Below are 16,397 nucleotides of genomic sequence, written 5' to 3'. Positions count from 1 at the left end.
GGCCCTGAATAGGACAGAGAAATAGAGACAGAAAGTAGAGGAAGATAGAGTGAGAAAGAGCATATAAGAGAGTACAGGACAAAGGGAGACAGTTCTCCGACACTCAGCTCACCTGACGAGGTCGCTGGGCTTCTTGAAGGTCTTGGGGCAGAAGTTACAGCAGTTGGCGAACTTGGGCTCCGTCTCCAGCTCCACCGCTTTGTCCTTGATCTCGCTGATGCGGTCGCGCTCCGCCGCCGACTGGGCCAGCACCTTCTCCGACACTGACGCCTCGTCACCAGGGTCATTCTTGGCCAGCTCCTCCGCCTGCTCCTCGGTGAAGGTTATGATGTTGGCCCGGTTCCTTTTCATCACGGTCTGCTCGCCCTCCTCTTCCTCATCGCCGTCCTCATCCTCCAGCCCTGCGAGGGGAGAGACACATAGGAGGAAAGGTTTCACATGCTTCTTAAGTGTCACTCAACATCACGCCCACAACTGCAACTCAGACCTGGGTCCATTTCACATGCATTTCAAATAATTGCTGCTTGTCAATATAAACTTGTCAGGCAGAATATAATCAAATGGAATATTACTAAAAGTTCACACTCTATATGGAAGCAGACCAGCTAAAATCAAGCACTTCAAATATTTGGAAACCGTATGTGACCCAGGTCTGCTTTAACTTTTATGTAATCATGGCTGATTGCCTTTTTCTAGGGGTGTCAAACTCATTTTGCCCAGGGGCCAAATTCTTTCTTTGCAAAGGTCTGGAGGTCCAAAGTGAAAATGGTGTATATTGCCTTGGTGTCAAAATCCACATAAAACTTAATGAAAGCTGAATCTCATTTTATCCTCACTTTTCTGCCTGATGGTGAAGCATGATTCATCAACCCATAGAATGCATTTCCACTGCTCCAGATAAGCCCAATGGTGGTGAGCTTTACACCACTCCAGCCTACGCTTGGCATTGTGCATGGTGATCTTAGGCTTGTGCGCGGCTGCTCGGCCATGGAAACCCATCTCATGAAGCACCCGACAGTTATTGTGCTGATGTTGCGTTCAGAGGCAGTTTGACACTCGGTAGTGAGGACAGACTATTTTTTACACACTACACGCTTCAGCGGTCCCATTCTGTGAGAAGATGTGGCCTACCACTTCGCGGCTGAGCCGTTGTTGCTCCTAGACGTTTCCACTTCACAATAACAGCACTTCCAGTTCACCGGGGCAGCTCCAGCAGCACAGAAATTTGACAAACTGACTTGTTGGAAAGGTGGCATCCTATGACAGTGCCACGTTGAAAGTCACTGAACTCTTCAGTAAGGCCCCTCTAATGATAATGTTTGTCTATGGAGATTGCATGACTTTGTGCTCAATTTTATATACCTGTCAACAACAGGTGTGGCTGAAATAATCAAATCCCCTAATTTGAAGGATTTCTTTGAAGGATTTTGTAAATACTACAGCTCTGTACTAATTAAATGGGACACTGACCAATATGGCTGCCATTATCAGCAAAATCTAGAGCTTAACAGATCTATGACACTAGCCACTCTAAATAAAAAATGTATTGGTCACATACACATATTTAGCAGATGTTATGGTGGGTGTAGCGAAATGCGTATCTAGTGTATATCTCTATGGCCATGTCCCAAATTCCTCTCCTTCCTCCCTAAGTGTGCACTTGTTCACTTCCCTTCACTGATTTGGAAGGAAATGACTGGTATAAGAAATATCATAGAAACTACTACTAGCCTCCACCAATCCAATGCTTTTAGATTTGTGGGAAGTAGTGAACAAATGCATACTTTAGGTGAAAGGAGATATTATTGGGACACAGCCTATGTCTGTACCTCTGTCCACTTCGGCGTGGTCCTTCTTCAAGTGCTTCCTATACAGCACGTTGTTGCGGAAGCTGTCCTCACACATGTGACACTTGTAGGGCTTCAGGTGGACAACCATGTGGCGATTCAGACTGCCGTTGGTGGTGAAGGATGTGTCACACATGTTACACTTATAGGCCTTCACTCCTAGGAGCGGGAGCAAAAGAGATGGAGATATAAATGACCATATGTTTCATCAGTGACCAATAAGGTTTGGGTTTCCCCAGAGGTGGAAAAAGTACCCAATTGCCATACTTGAGTAAAAGTAAAGATACCTTCATAGTAAAATACTCCTTGAGTAAAAGTCTAAAAGAATTTTGTTTTAAATATACTTAAGTATCAAAAATCTATGTAATTGCAAAAAATAGACTTACGTATCAAAAGTATTCCTTATATTAAGCAAACAAATGGCACGATTTCTTGTTTTTTTATTTATTTAAGGATAGCCAGGGGCTAATTATACAAACAAAGCATTTGTGTTTAGTGAGTCTGCCAGATTTGAGGGATACCAGGGATGTTCTCTTGACAAGTGTGTGAATTGAACCAATTTCCTGTATTGCTAAGCATTCAAAATGTAACGAGTACTTTTGGGTGTCAGGGAAAATGTATGGAGTAAAAAGTACATTATTTTCTTTAGGAATGTATTGGAGTAAAAGCAAAAGATTGAAACAGTCAAGGAAAGTACAGATACCCCGCCTCCCGAGTGGCGCAGCGGTCTAAGACACTGCATCACAGTGCTAGAAGCGTCACTACAGACCCAGGTTCTATCCGGGGCTGTATCACAATCAGCTGCGATCCGGAGTCTAATAGGGCAGCGCGCAATTGGCCCAGCATCGTCCGGGTTCGGGGAGGGTTTGGCTTTATTTGGCTCATTGCGCTTTAGTGAGTCCTTGTGGAGGGCCGGGCACCTGCAGGCTGACCTCGGTCGTCAGTTGAACGTTGTTTCCTCCAACACATTGGTGCGGCTGGATTCCGGGTTAAGCGGGCAGGTGTTAACCGCTCTAGGCTAGGGGGCGGTATTTTCACGTCCGATTGAAAAGCATGCCCAAAGTAAACTACCTGCTACTCAGGCCCAGAAGCTAGGATATGCATATTATTAGTAGATTTGGATAGAAAACACTCTAAAGTTTCTAAAACAGTTTGAATGATGTCTGTGAGTATAACAGAACTTATTTGGCAGGCGAAACCCCGAGACCAAACCATCCAGTAAAAAAATGTTGAGGTCACTCTTTTCAATTAGGTTTCTATGGGGATCTGGATTTCTAAGGCACTTGCTTGCAGTTCCTATCGCTTCCACTGGATGTCAACAGTCTTTAGAAATTGGTTGATGTTTTTCCTTTGTGTAATGAAGAAGTAGCCCTTTTCAGAACGAGGGTCGAGTGAAGTGTACTGTTTGTTAGAGGCGCGTGACCTGAAAGCACGCTCCACTTTGTTTTCGTCCGGTATTGAACGCAGTTTATCCCGTCCTAAATTTTATCGATTATTTATGTAAAAAAAATACATAAAGTTGTATTAGGAAAGTTGTTTGAAATGTTTGGACAAAGATTACAGGTAACTTATGAGATATTTTGTTGAGCGAGTTGGAACCAGTGTTTTTCTTGATCAAACGCGCCAAATAAATTGACATTTTGGATATATAACGACGGAATTAATCGAACAAAAATATATTTATGGGACATATTGGAGTGCCAACAGAAGAAGCTCGTCAAAGGTAAGGCATGAATTATATCTTTATTTCTGAGTTTCATGTCGCGCCTGGCGGGTTGAATTATGATTGTCTGTGTTTGTTTGGTGGGGTGCTATCCTCAGATAATCGCATGGTTTGCTTTTGCCGTAAAGCCTTTTTGAAATCTGACACATTGGCTGGATTAACAACAAGTGTAGGTTTAATTTGGTGTATTGCATGTGTGATTGCATGAAAGTTTAACATTTATAGTAATTTAATTTGAATTTGGCGCTCTGCCATTTCACTGGATGTTGTCAAATCGATCCCGTTAAAGGGATTTGATCCTTAAGAAGTTTTAATTGAAAAGTCCCTCTTTGCCATGTAAATAAACTGAATCCCCCAAAAAACATTTACACTGCATTTCAGCCCTGCCACAAAAAGACCAGCTGACATCATGTCAGTGATTCTCTCGTTAACACAGGTGTGAGTGTTGACGAGGACAAGGCTGGAGATCACTCTGTCATGCTGACTGAGTTCAAATAACAGACTGGAAGCTTCAAAAGGAGGGTGGTGCTTGGAATCATTGTTCTTCCTCTGTCAATCATGGTTACCTGAAAGGAAACACGTGCCATCATCATTGTTTTGCACAAAAAGGGCTTCACAGGCAAGGATATTGCTGCCAGTAAGATTGCACCTAAATCAACCATTTATCGGATCATCAAGAACTTCAAGGAGAGCGGTTCAATTGTTGTGAAGAAGGCTTCAGGGCGCCCAAGAAAGTCCAGCAAGCGCCAGGACCGTCTCCTAAAGCTTATTCAGCTGCGGGAACGGGGCACCACCAGTACAGAGCTTGCTCAGGAATGACAGCAGGCAGGTGTGACTGCATGCACAGTGAGGCGAAGACTTTTGTAGGATGGCCTGGTGTCAAGAAGGGCAGCAAAGAAGCCACTTCTCTCCAGGAAAAACATCAGGGACAGATTGATATTCTGCAAACGGTACAGGGATTGGACTGCTGAGGACTGGGGTAAAGTCATTTTCTCTGATGAATCCCCTTTTCGATTGTTTGGGGCATCTGGAAAAAAGCTTGTCCGGAGAAGACAAGGTGAGCGCTACCATCAGTCCTGTGTCGTGCCTACAGTAAGCATCCTGAGACCATTCATGTGTGGGGTTGCTTCTCAGCCAAGGGAGTGGGCTCACTCACAATTTTGCCTAAGAACACAGCCATGAATAAAGAACGGTACCAACACATCCTCCGAGAGCAACTTCTCCCAACCATCCAGGAACAGTTTGGTGACGAACAATGCCTTTTCCAGCATGATGGAGCACCTTGCCGAAAGGCAAAAGTGATAACTAAGTGGATCGGGGAACAAAACATCGATATTTTGGGTCCATGATCATGAAACTACCCAGACCTTAATCCCATTGAGAACGTGTGGTCAATCCTCAAGAGGTGGGTGGACAAACAAAAACCCACAAATTCTGACAAATTCCAACCATTGATTATGCAAGAATGGGCTGCCATCAGTCAGGATGTGGCCCAGAAGTTAATTGACAGGATGCCATGGTGGATTGCAGAAGTCTTGAAAAAGAAGGGTCAACACTCAACATCAACTTCATGTAATTGTCAATAAAAGCCTTTGACACTTATGAAATGCTTGTAATTATACTTCAGTATTCCATAGTAACTGACAAACTGACAAAATCTGACAAAAATATCTAAAGACACTGAAGCAGCAAACTTTGTGAAAATTTATATTTGTGTGATTCTCAAAACTTTTGGCCACGACTGTACAATCATTGAGATAAGATTGGAGATGTTGGTTAGAGCTGCCCTGCCCTATAAAAAACTCACAAAATTTTAGTTTGCTATTCAACAAGAACCATTGCCCTAATGTGAACCATGCCTTGAACAAAAAGAGATCTCAGAAGACCTAAGATAAAGAATTGTTGACTTGCATAAAGCTGGAAAGGGTTACAGAAGTATCTCTAAAAGCCTTGATGTTCATCAGTCCACGGTAAGACAAATTGTCTATAAATGGAGAAAGTTCAGGGCCTGGCCTCAGGGCCTGGACACCTTGCTATCATCGTCAGAAAAATGGATTCCCAAGTTTATCAAGATATTTTGCCTATCTGTCCGCCAATTGAAGTTCAACAGAAGTTGGGTGATGCAACAGGACAACAACCCAAAAACAGAATGGCTTCAACAGAAGAAAATACGCCTTCTGGAGGGGCCCAGAAGTCCTGACCTCAACCCGATTGAGATGCTGTGGCATGACCTCAAGAGAGCAGTTCACACCAGACATCCCAAGAATATTACTGAACTGCAACAGTTTTGTTAAAGAGGAATGGTCCAAAATTCCTCATGACCGTTGTGCAGGTATGATTCGCAACTACAGAAAACGTTTGGTTGAGGTTATTGCTGTCAAAGGAGGGTCAACTAGTTATTAAATCCAAGGGTTCACATACTTTTACCACCCTGCACTATGAATGTTTAGACGGGGTGTTCAATAAAGACATGAAAATGTATAATTGTTTGTGCGTTATTAGTTTAAGCAGACTGTGTTTGTCTATTGTTGTGACTTAGATGAAGATCAGATAAAATGTTATGACCAATCTATGCAGAAGTCCAGGTAATTCCAAAGGGTTAACATACTTTTTCTTGCCACTGTATGCAGGCGTGCTGAGGTACACTGTTCTTACCTGTGTGTGTGTTGAGGTGGGACTTGAGGACCCCTGCTGAGACGAAGCATCGGCCACAAATGTTGCAGCAGTAGGGTTTCTCTCCGGTGTGGGAGCGCACGTGTTGCTTCAGATGGCTGGACTTCTTAAAAGGTTTATTACACATGGTGCACCTGGGGGGAATCAAACACACAGGTCATGTTCATTAGGAAGCAAACTGAAGAAAACAGACTAAAACAGGGAGGGACTAACTGACCACCAAAAGGAAACACTTATTTGGTCTGTTGCAAAACCCTTTCCATCGCGTGCCCTAATGAACACGACCATTATATAATAATGTTTCTGTTTCTGTCAATGAGATGTGTATCAATAAAGGTCCTAAAAAGTCACCAATCCTCAATTAACAATACTGACAACAGGAATCATTTCAAAATTCCACCACCAATTCACAAAGCAAGTTGGGGTTTATAAAAGTACATTAGACTTTTTGTGAAGAGTGGAATAACTGAAAACCAGACCTTTCTTTGGAAAGGTCACTAACTCAGCCCTATGGCATCTGTTTGTTCTTCCTGTTTGGAAGGTGTGAGTTATGAGTTGAAGCTTTAAAAATGACAGTGTACTGCGGCGCAGCATGCATGGTGCAGCAGAATTCTATGGCACGTTATTTAAGTGTGAACCACTGGTACCATTGATTCTAGTTAGTGCTAGTTTGACTACCAGAGAGCATCTTTGAGAAGCATTTGATAGCCTTCAATAGTGGCTGTACTAGAGAACGCAGGCACGTGGGAGACCGGGGCTCAATTCCCCGATGGGGAGGAAGGAGTAGGCTGTCCTTGTAAATAAGAATTTGTTCATAACTGATTCCATGTGTTATTTCATAGGTGTTTCATAAATGTCTTCACTATTATTCTACAATGTAGAAAATAGTCTAAATAAAGAAAAACCCTGGAATGAGAAGGTGTGTCTAAACTTTTGACTCGTACTTGCTTATTTAATTTGATTAATATTATGTTCTTTCTAGTCCAAGAAAAACGAAAAACCCTCTGGGTTTCCGTTAGAATGGAACGGAAATTATCCCAATGTACAACGTAACGGTCGGGAGTACATTACTGGGCTATTTAGCTAAAGAATCCCCGTGTTGTGCGGGCACGCAGGACACCGGGGTTCAATTCCCTGACAAGGAGGAAGGAGTAGGCTGTCCTTGTAAATAAGAATTTGTTATTAACTGACTTGCCTAGTTAAATAAAGGTTACACTAAGAGCATAACATTTCTTCACCCTAATTTTCAAATTCTAGTCTAACCAACACCCAAACAGAGATTCAGTGAAAATTAAAATCTCCTTGATATATCAAGACCAGTCCCCGTCTCAGAGCAGCGCGAAACGGTGCTAAAATAGTTGTAGGCTATTGCTTCTAAATGAATAACAATAATCAAATTGTTTAAAAAATAACAATATTTTGGAGATGAGCGAGAAAAAGGCCAATCTTGAACATGTGGTGAGACATTGTTACTAATTTGTAAATAAAGCCAGTTTATTATTTAGAATTATTTATTTATATTTTTAGAGGGAGAGAAACAAAAAACCCACAATCATCTCACGGGTCTTGAACCAGCATCTGTAGCAACACAGCTAACAGCTAATGCGCCTGAGTGGCGCAACGGTCTAACGTGACCGGTCCGGAGTGGCCTAAAGTACTACAGTAAGAGCAAAATAATCCTAACAAAATAAAATACAAAACTTAGCGTAACAACAGTTTTAGTAATACTGAAGTCGTCCACAATTATCAGTTTCTATTTAGGTTTATGTCGCCCATTCATTGTCAGTTAGAGACACAGTAGGACTCAAAAGCATAATCAATGTTCTAACTCCCCCCTTGCGCTGGTCTGAAGCAATGAAGTGGTGAGTAGGGTATTGTACTAAACCACAAATGACTTCTAAATCCCGCAGCATAAATCACAAAACTTTAAGTGGAGCAACCACTGTCTGCACAGCCTTTAGAATGAGACAGAGAGAGATAATCTCCCCATATATATGGGGTGTATGTGTGTACTTATCTAAACAGAATGTGGAGTCTAATTTTGATACATATACAGGACTCCACACAGAGCATTACTCCCAAACTGAAGTCACACTAGAGCACACACTATACTCTTTTCTCACTGTTAAAACCTTGGTCTTGACTACATCTGTGTCGTATCTGAAGGAGAACGTTCAGTAGTTTACAATCTCAAATACGTATTCCCCTTATCTACCTATGTCCTCCTTTCTCTTGTTTTGTCTATACCGCTAGTCGTTTCATCCTAGACGTGCATTAATAATGCATTGTGCGCTGACGTGGTAGGGATTTTGTAAGTCTTTTTTTTTGCATCCGTTCTGAGTGCCATGGGGAACAACTGAGGGAAAACTGAATAAAAGCATGACGCATTACTCGGTCCCCTTCCCGTCCCACTCTCTGTTTCCACAAGGCAACAACATCAGTGGCTAGTGCGTCAGATGTAGAGGAGGACACAAGTTAGTTGGAAAACTAAGAGCTTGTAGCAACACAATCTGCCACCGTCACCTCTACAGACATCTGACACACAAGTCAGTAAACAAAACAAAAAGCCTGGAGCAACACAATCTGCCACAGTCACCTTTACAGATAGAAAGCTAGCAGAGTTAAACTCATTGTTTGATCCCCAAATGGCAACATGGTCAAAAGTAGTGCACTAGATAGGGGATAGGGTGCCATTTGGGACAGTTATTTAGTTGAGCAAATTCTAAATAAACATTGTGTCATATACACACAAGATGGCGCCGGAGAACAAGGCTGACGTTTGACACATTCCTAACCAAATTGTGTTTTTTTGTTAGTTTCTTTGTGTTGTTTGTAACTTATTTTGTACATAATGTCGCTGCTACTGTCTCTTATGACCAAAAATAACTTCTGGACATCAGAACTGCGATTACTCACCACGGACTGGCAGAATCCTTTTTTTCTTTTTACGAGTCAGACGAGCCCGATGCGAATGACATACTGCCTTCCCCCGGAACAGGCCCAGATCCTTGTCATTTGCGTGAAGAGAATGCGGAGAAAAAGGGTCCAGAGGGCGGCCTGCCTTCTGAGAATTCGTAGGCGATCGAATAAAACCCCACTTCCTTCCACTCTGCTAGCAAACGTGCAATCTTTGGAAAATAAAATGACCTACGAGGAAGATTAAACCAGCAACGGGACATTCAAAACTGTAATATCTTATGATTCACAAAGTCGTGGCTGAATGACGACATTATCAACATAGAGCTGGCTGGTTATCCGCTGTATCGTCAGTACAGAACAGAGGCGTCTGGTAAGACAAGGGGCGGCGGACTATGTATTTTTGTAAACAACAGCTGGTGCACGATATCTAAAGAAGTCTTGAGCTATTGCTCGCCTGAGGTAGAGTATCTCATGATAAGCTGTAGACCACACTATTTACCTAGAGAGTTTTCATCTCTATTTTTTTCGTAGCTGTCTACATACCACCACAGACCGATGATAGCACTAAGACAGCACTGAATGAGCTGTATTCCGTCGTAAGCAAACAAGCTCACCCAGAGATGGCGCTCCGAGTATCCGGGGACTTTAATGCAGGGAAACTTAAATCCATCTTACCAAATTTCTATCAGCATGTTAAATGTGCAACCAGAGGGGAAAAAACACTGGATCACCTTTAACCACACACAGACGCATACAAAGCTCTCCCTCGCCCTCCATTTGGCAAATCTGACCATAATTATATCCTCCTGATTCCTGCTTACAAGCAAAAATTAAAGCAGAAAGCACCAGTGACTCGATCAATAAAAAAAGTGGTCGGATGAAGCAAATGCTAAGCTACAGGACTGTTTTGCTAGCACAGACTGGAATATTATTTTTTTTTTTACCTTTATTTAACTAGGCAAGTCAGTTAAGAACAAATTCTTATTTTCAATGACGGCCTAGGAACAGTGGGTTAACTGCCTGTTCAGGGGCAGAACGACAGATTTGTACCTTGTCAGCTCGGGGATTTGAACTTGCAACCTTCCGGTTACTAGTCCAACGCTCTAACCACTAGGCTACCCTGCCTAGTGTGTTCCGGGATTCCGCCGATGGCATTGAGGAGTACACTACACCAGTTATTGGTTTCATCAATATGTGCACCGATGACGTCATCCCCACATTGACCGTACGTACATACCCCAACCAGAAGCCAGGGATTACAGGCAACATCTGCACTGAGCTAAAGGCTAGAGCTGTTGTTTTCAAGGAGCAGGACTCTAAGCCGGAAGCTTATAAGAAATCCCGCTATGCCCTCCGACGAACCATCAAACAGGCAAAGAGTCAATACAGGACTAAGATCGAATCGTACTACACCTGCTCTGACACTCGTCGCATGTGGCAGGGCTTGCAAACCATTACAGACTACAAATGGAAGCACAGACGAGAACTGCCCAGTGACACTAGCCTTCTAGACGAGCTAAACTACGTCTATGCTCGCTTCAAGGCAAATAATACTAAAACATGTATGAGAGCACCAGCTGTTCCGGAAGACTGTGATCATGCTCTCTTCAGCCGATGTGAGTAAGACCTTTAAACAGGTCAACATTAACAAGGCCAGACGGATTACCAGGAAGTGTACTGCGAGCATGCGCTGACCAACTGGCAAGTGTTTTCACTGACACTTTAAACCTCTCCCTGTCCGAGTCTGTAATACCAACATGTTTTAAGCAGACAACCATAGTCCTTGTGCCCAAGAACACTAAGGTAACCTGCCTAAATGATTACCGCCCCGTAGCACTCACATCTGTAGCCATGAAGTGCTTTGAAAGGCTGGTCATGGCTCACATCAACACCATTATCCCAGAAACCCTAGACCCACTCCAATTTGCATACCGCCCTAACAGATCCACAGATGATGCAATCCACACTGCCCTTTCCCACCTGGACAAAAGGAACAACTATGTGAGAATGCTGTCCATTGACTACAGCTCAGCGTTCAAAACCATAGTACCTTCAAAGCTCATCAATAAGCTAAGGACCCTGGGACTAAACACCTCCCTCTGCAACCGGATCCTGGACTTCGTGACGGGCCGCCCCCAGGTGGTAAGGGTAGGTAACAACACATCCGCCACGCTGATCCTCAACACAGGGGCCCCTCAGGGGTGCGTTCTCAGTCCCCTCCTGTAGTCCCTGTTCACGCATGACTGCACGGCCAGGTACGACTCCAACACTATCCTTACGTTTGCCGATGACACAGTAGTAGGCCATATCACCCACAACAACGAGACAGCCTATAGGGAGGAGGTCAGAGACCTGGCCGTGTGGTGCCAGGAGAACAATCTCTCCCTCAACGTGATCAAGACAAAGGAGATGATTGTGGACTACAGGAAAAAGAAGACCAAGCAAGCCCCCATGCCAGCAGCATACCCCCCTGCATACCACTGCTGGCTTGCTTCTGAAGCTAAGCAGGGTTGGTCCTGGTCAGTCCCTGGATGGGAGACCAGATGCTGCTGGAAGTGGTGTTGGAGGGCCAGTAGGAGGCACTCTTTCCTCTGGTCTAAAAAATATCCCAATGCCCCAGGGCAGTGATTGGGGACACTGCCCTGTGTAGGGTGCCGTCTTTCGGATGGGACGTTAAACGGGTGTCCTGACTCTCTGAGGTCATTAAAGATCCCATGGCACTTATCGTAAGAGTAGGGGTGTTAACCCCGGTGTCCTGGCTAAATTCCCAATCTGACCCTCAAACCATCATGGTCACCTAATAATCCCCAGTTTGCAATTGGCTCATTCATCCCCCTCCTCTCCCCTGTAACTATTCCCCAGGTCGTTGCTGCAAATGAGAACGTGTTCTCAGTCAACTTACCTGGTAAAATAACGGTAAATAAATAAAAAATTCTCATCGACGGGGCTGTAGTAGAGCAGGTTGAGAGCTTCAAGTTCCTTGGTGTCCACATCACCAACAAACGAACACGGTCCAAGCACACCAAGACAGTTGTGAAGAGGGCACGACAAAGCCTATTCCCCCTCAGGAATCGAAAAAGATTTTGCATGGGTCCTCAGATCCTCAAAAGATTCTACAGCAGCACCATCGAGAGCATCCTGACTGGTTGCATTACTGCCTGCTATGGCAACTGCTCTGCCTCCGACCGCAAGGCACTACAGAGGGTAGTGCGTAAGGCCCAGTACATCACTGGGGCCAAGCTTCCTGCCATCCAGAACCTCTATACCAGGCAGTGTCAGAGGAAGGCCCTAAAACTGTCAAAGACTCCAGCCACACTAATCATAGACTGTTCTCTCTGCTACCGCACAGCAAGAGGTACCAGAGTGCTAAGTCTAGGTCCATGAGGCTTCTAAACAGCTTCTACCCACAAGCCATAAGACTCTTGAACATCTAATCAATTGGCTACTCATTTGCACCCCCCCCCCCCCTCTTTTACACCGCTGCTACTCTCTGTTGTTATCATCTATGCATAGTCACTTTAATAACTCTACCTACATGCATATATTACCTCAACTAACCGGTGCCCCCGCACATTGACTCTGTACCGGTACCCTCCTGTATATAGTCTCGCTATTGTTTTTACTGCTGCTCTTTAATTACTAGTTACTTTTATTTCTTATTTTATGTTTTTAACTGCATTGCTGGTTAGGGGCGTGTAAAGTAAGCATTTCACTCTAAGGTCTAGACCTGTTGTTGTCAGCGCATGTGACTAATACAATTTGATTTGACATGGTCAAAATGGTCACTTTATCAAGGGGACAATAACAGCAACGGACGAGCGATTCTGATAGTGTTATCTTAGTTATGCATTCCTCTGTGTCGACTGCTAATGCTGTTACAGCCCTAGAGCACAACTTTTGATAAAGGTGCATAACAGTGTTATCTGCTGACGAGCCGGGAACAATGACAGAAAGGAAATGCATCTATTACTTGCCGAAAATTAGAGGCTCACTCTCGCTTACAGACATTTACATTTGAGTAATTTAGCAGAGGCTCTTATCCAAAACAACTTACAGCGGTGCGTGCATACGTTTTTCAAACTTTTTCTTTTTGTACTGGTCCCCGTGGGAATCGAACCCACAACCATTGCAAGCGCCATGCACTATCAACTGAGCCACACAGACCGCAGACACACATATTGGACAAACACACACACACACACCTGTAAGCCCTCTTGCTGTTGTCCTCGCTGTCTTCAGGGTCTTGGTAGTCCTGCGTCTGGTCAGACAGCTGGAGGTCTCCTTGGCTAGTCTCCTGGAGCAGGCCACTCGTCTAAACATGAATATATGCAACCATTAATTAACCACATCGTGATTAAATCACTGAATACAAAATAACTACTTGACAATACGCTATACAGTCTATTTGAACTGACTACTTCAGGCTATATTTAATTTAGTCCTTTTTGGCTTGATAGAACACCCGCTACATTAGGGTGGAAAACAGGTTCTGAGACGGCTTCTACCCCCAAGCCATATGACTGCTAATAGCCAGAATGCTAAATAGTTCATCAATGTTACCCAAACTATCTGCGCTGGCTTTCTCTTGCCCTGACCCTACTACGCACACTCACTAGACTTTATATACACACCATATACACAAATCACACACTACACTGTCACTCCCCCACACACCCCTCACTCAAACACTACATACGCACACACATAACACAGACTTTTAGAAACACAATTTGCTGCTGCTACTCTGTTCTTTATTTGACACTTATTATTATCTACCCGGATGCGTAGTCACTTTACCCTGCCTTCGTGTACATATCTACCTCAAGTACCTCGTACCTCTGCACATTGATCTGGTACTGGTACTCCCTGTATATAGCTCCGTTCTTGTGTATTTTATTTATTTTGCGTTAGAATAATAAATAAAATATGAACTCATTTTTTTAAAACTCTGCATCATTGGGAAAAGTTTGTAAGCAAGCATTCCACTGTAAAGTCTACACCAGTTGTATTCGACAGGTGATGAATAAAATGTGATTCTAAATTTCCCAAAGTCCCTGGGTTTTTCAGAAACCTCTATGGAAGGGTTTACTGAGAACTTAGGGACATTTTGCAACCCTACACTACATAGAGCCAATGCCACGCTATGATGGTGAGATGGAAGCCCCCTGTGGAAGGTGTGGAGGTAGAGGCTGACGGTGCTGGATTCACCACCTCTTGGCTGGGCACATGGAGCAGGTTCTGGGGGTGGTAGCTGGAGGACAGGGCCTGAGACTCCAGCGTGCTGGAGTCCTGAAGCTGCTGCACCGTGGAGAACTGGGCCTGGGGATAGCCCTCTGCGGTGATGGTGAAACCTGCAGGAGGACACAAAGGGGTACAGTCAGCACTACTGCATACAATGGGTTAACCCTGTATGAGAACTTAAAGGGACCACCCTAGCAACTCTAAAGGAGGATGTACAGTGCATTCGGAAAGTATTCAGTCTACTTGAATTTCCCCACATTTTGCTACGCCTTATTCCAATGTAGAAACTTTTTTTTTTAAATTGATTTTTATTTTAGAAAATCCTCAATCTACACATAATACTCCCATAATGACAAAGCAAAATCATTTTTTTTTTAAATGTTTGCTAATTTACTTATTTACATAAGTATTCAGACCCTTTGCTATGAGACTCAAAATCGAGCTCAGGTACATCTTGTTTCCATTGATCATCCTTGAGATGTTTCTACAACTTGATTGGAGTACACCTGTGGTAAAATCAACTGATTGGACATGTCTATATAAAGGTCCCACAGTTGACAATGCATGTCAGAGCAAAAACCAAGCCATGAGGTCGAAGGAATTATCCGTAGAGCTCAGAGACATACTTTTTTCGGGTACCAAAACAAATCTGCAGCATTGAAGGTCCCCAAGAACACAGTGGCCTCCATCGTTCTTAAATGGAAGAAGTTTAGAACCACCAAGACTCTTCTTTTGGGGACCTAGTGGCGCAGTGGTCTAAGACACTGCATCGCAGTGCTAGAGACGTCACTACAGACCCGGGTTCGATCCAGGGCTGTATCATAACTGGTCATGATCAGGAGTCCCATAGGGCGGCGCACAATTGGCCCAGTGTCATCCAGGTTAGGGTAGGGTTCGGCCAGGGTAGGCCGCCATTGTAAATAAGAATTGGTTCTTAACTGACTTGCGCAGTTAAATAAAAATGAAATAAAAAATGAAATAAAACTAGAGCTGGCCGCCCGGCCAAACTGAGCAATTGGAGGAGGAAGGGGAAAGGGGAAAAACCTAGTCAGTTGTACAACTGAATGCCTTCAACTGAAATGTGTCTTCCGCATTTAACCCTTAACCCAACTCCATCGACGAGGTGCGGGGGGCGGCCTTGTTCGACATCCACGTCTTTGGCGCCCGGGGAACAGAAGGGCCTTGGTCAGGGAGGTGACCAAGAACCCAAATGGTCAATCTGACAGAACTCCAGAGTTCCTCTGTGGAGATGGGAAAAACTTCCAGAAGGATAATCATCTTTGCAGCTTTATGGTAGAGTGGCCAAACTGAAGCCACTCCTCAGTAAAAGTTACATGACAGCCCGCTTGGAGTTTGCCAAAAGGCACTAAAAGGACTCTCAGACCATGAGAAACAAGATTCTCTGGTCTGATGAAACCATTATTGAACTATTTTACCTGAATGCCAAGCATCACGTCTGGAAGAAACCTGGCACCATCCCTACGGTGAAGCATGGTGGTGGCAGCATCATGCTGTGAGGATGTTGTTCAGAGGCAGGGAGTGGGAGACTAGTCCGGATCGAGGGAAAAATGAACGGAGCAAAATACAGAGAGATCCTTGATAGAAACCAGCTCCAGAGCGCTCAGGACCTCAGACTGGGGTGAAGGTTTCTCCTTCCAACAGGACAACAACCCTAAGCACACAGCAGACAATGCCGGAGTGGCTTCGGGACAAGTCTCTGAATGTCCTTGAGTGGCCCAGCCAGAGCCCAGACTTGAACCTGATCAAACATCTCTGGAAAGACCTGAAATTAGCTGTGCAAGGACGCTCCCATCCAACCTGACAGAGCTTGAGAGGATCTGCAGAGAAGAATGGGAAGGGTTTGAATACTTATGTAAATGTGATATCAGTTTTTATTGTTAATACATTTGCAAAAATGTCTAAAAACCTGTTTTTGCTTTGTCATTATGGGGTATTGTGTGTAGATTGATGAGTGAAAAAAACGATGTAATCAA

The 16,397-nt window shown here is 44.0% G+C and overlaps 1 protein-coding gene across 1 annotated transcript in view; it reads right to left on the bottom strand.

Annotated features, from left to right (window-relative positions):
* Positions 1 to 16,397, bottom strand: part of LOC129857764 (zinc finger protein 236-like) — a 96,782-nt gene that overhangs the window by 27,470 nt on the left and 52,915 nt on the right. Inside the window, exons 16-20 of the mRNA XM_055926308.1 lie at positions 14,374 to 14,513; positions 13,365 to 13,474; positions 6,226 to 6,377; positions 1,830 to 2,006; positions 113 to 401 (exon numbers count right to left, since the gene is read on the bottom strand). Of these exons, the coding sequence (XP_055782283.1) occupies positions 113 to 401; positions 1,830 to 2,006; positions 6,226 to 6,377; positions 13,365 to 13,474; positions 14,374 to 14,513 (868 nt within the window). The remainder of the gene's footprint in view (positions 1 to 112; positions 402 to 1,829; positions 2,007 to 6,225; positions 6,378 to 13,364; positions 13,475 to 14,373; positions 14,514 to 16,397) is intronic.

The sequence above is a fragment of the Salvelinus fontinalis genome, chromosome 6 (assembly GCF_029448725.1).
Source record: "Salvelinus fontinalis isolate EN_2023a chromosome 6, ASM2944872v1, whole genome shotgun sequence".
Classification (NCBI taxonomy): domain Eukaryota; kingdom Metazoa; phylum Chordata; class Actinopteri; order Salmoniformes; family Salmonidae; genus Salvelinus; species Salvelinus fontinalis.
This window is presented reverse-complemented; position numbering and strand designations above follow the sequence as displayed.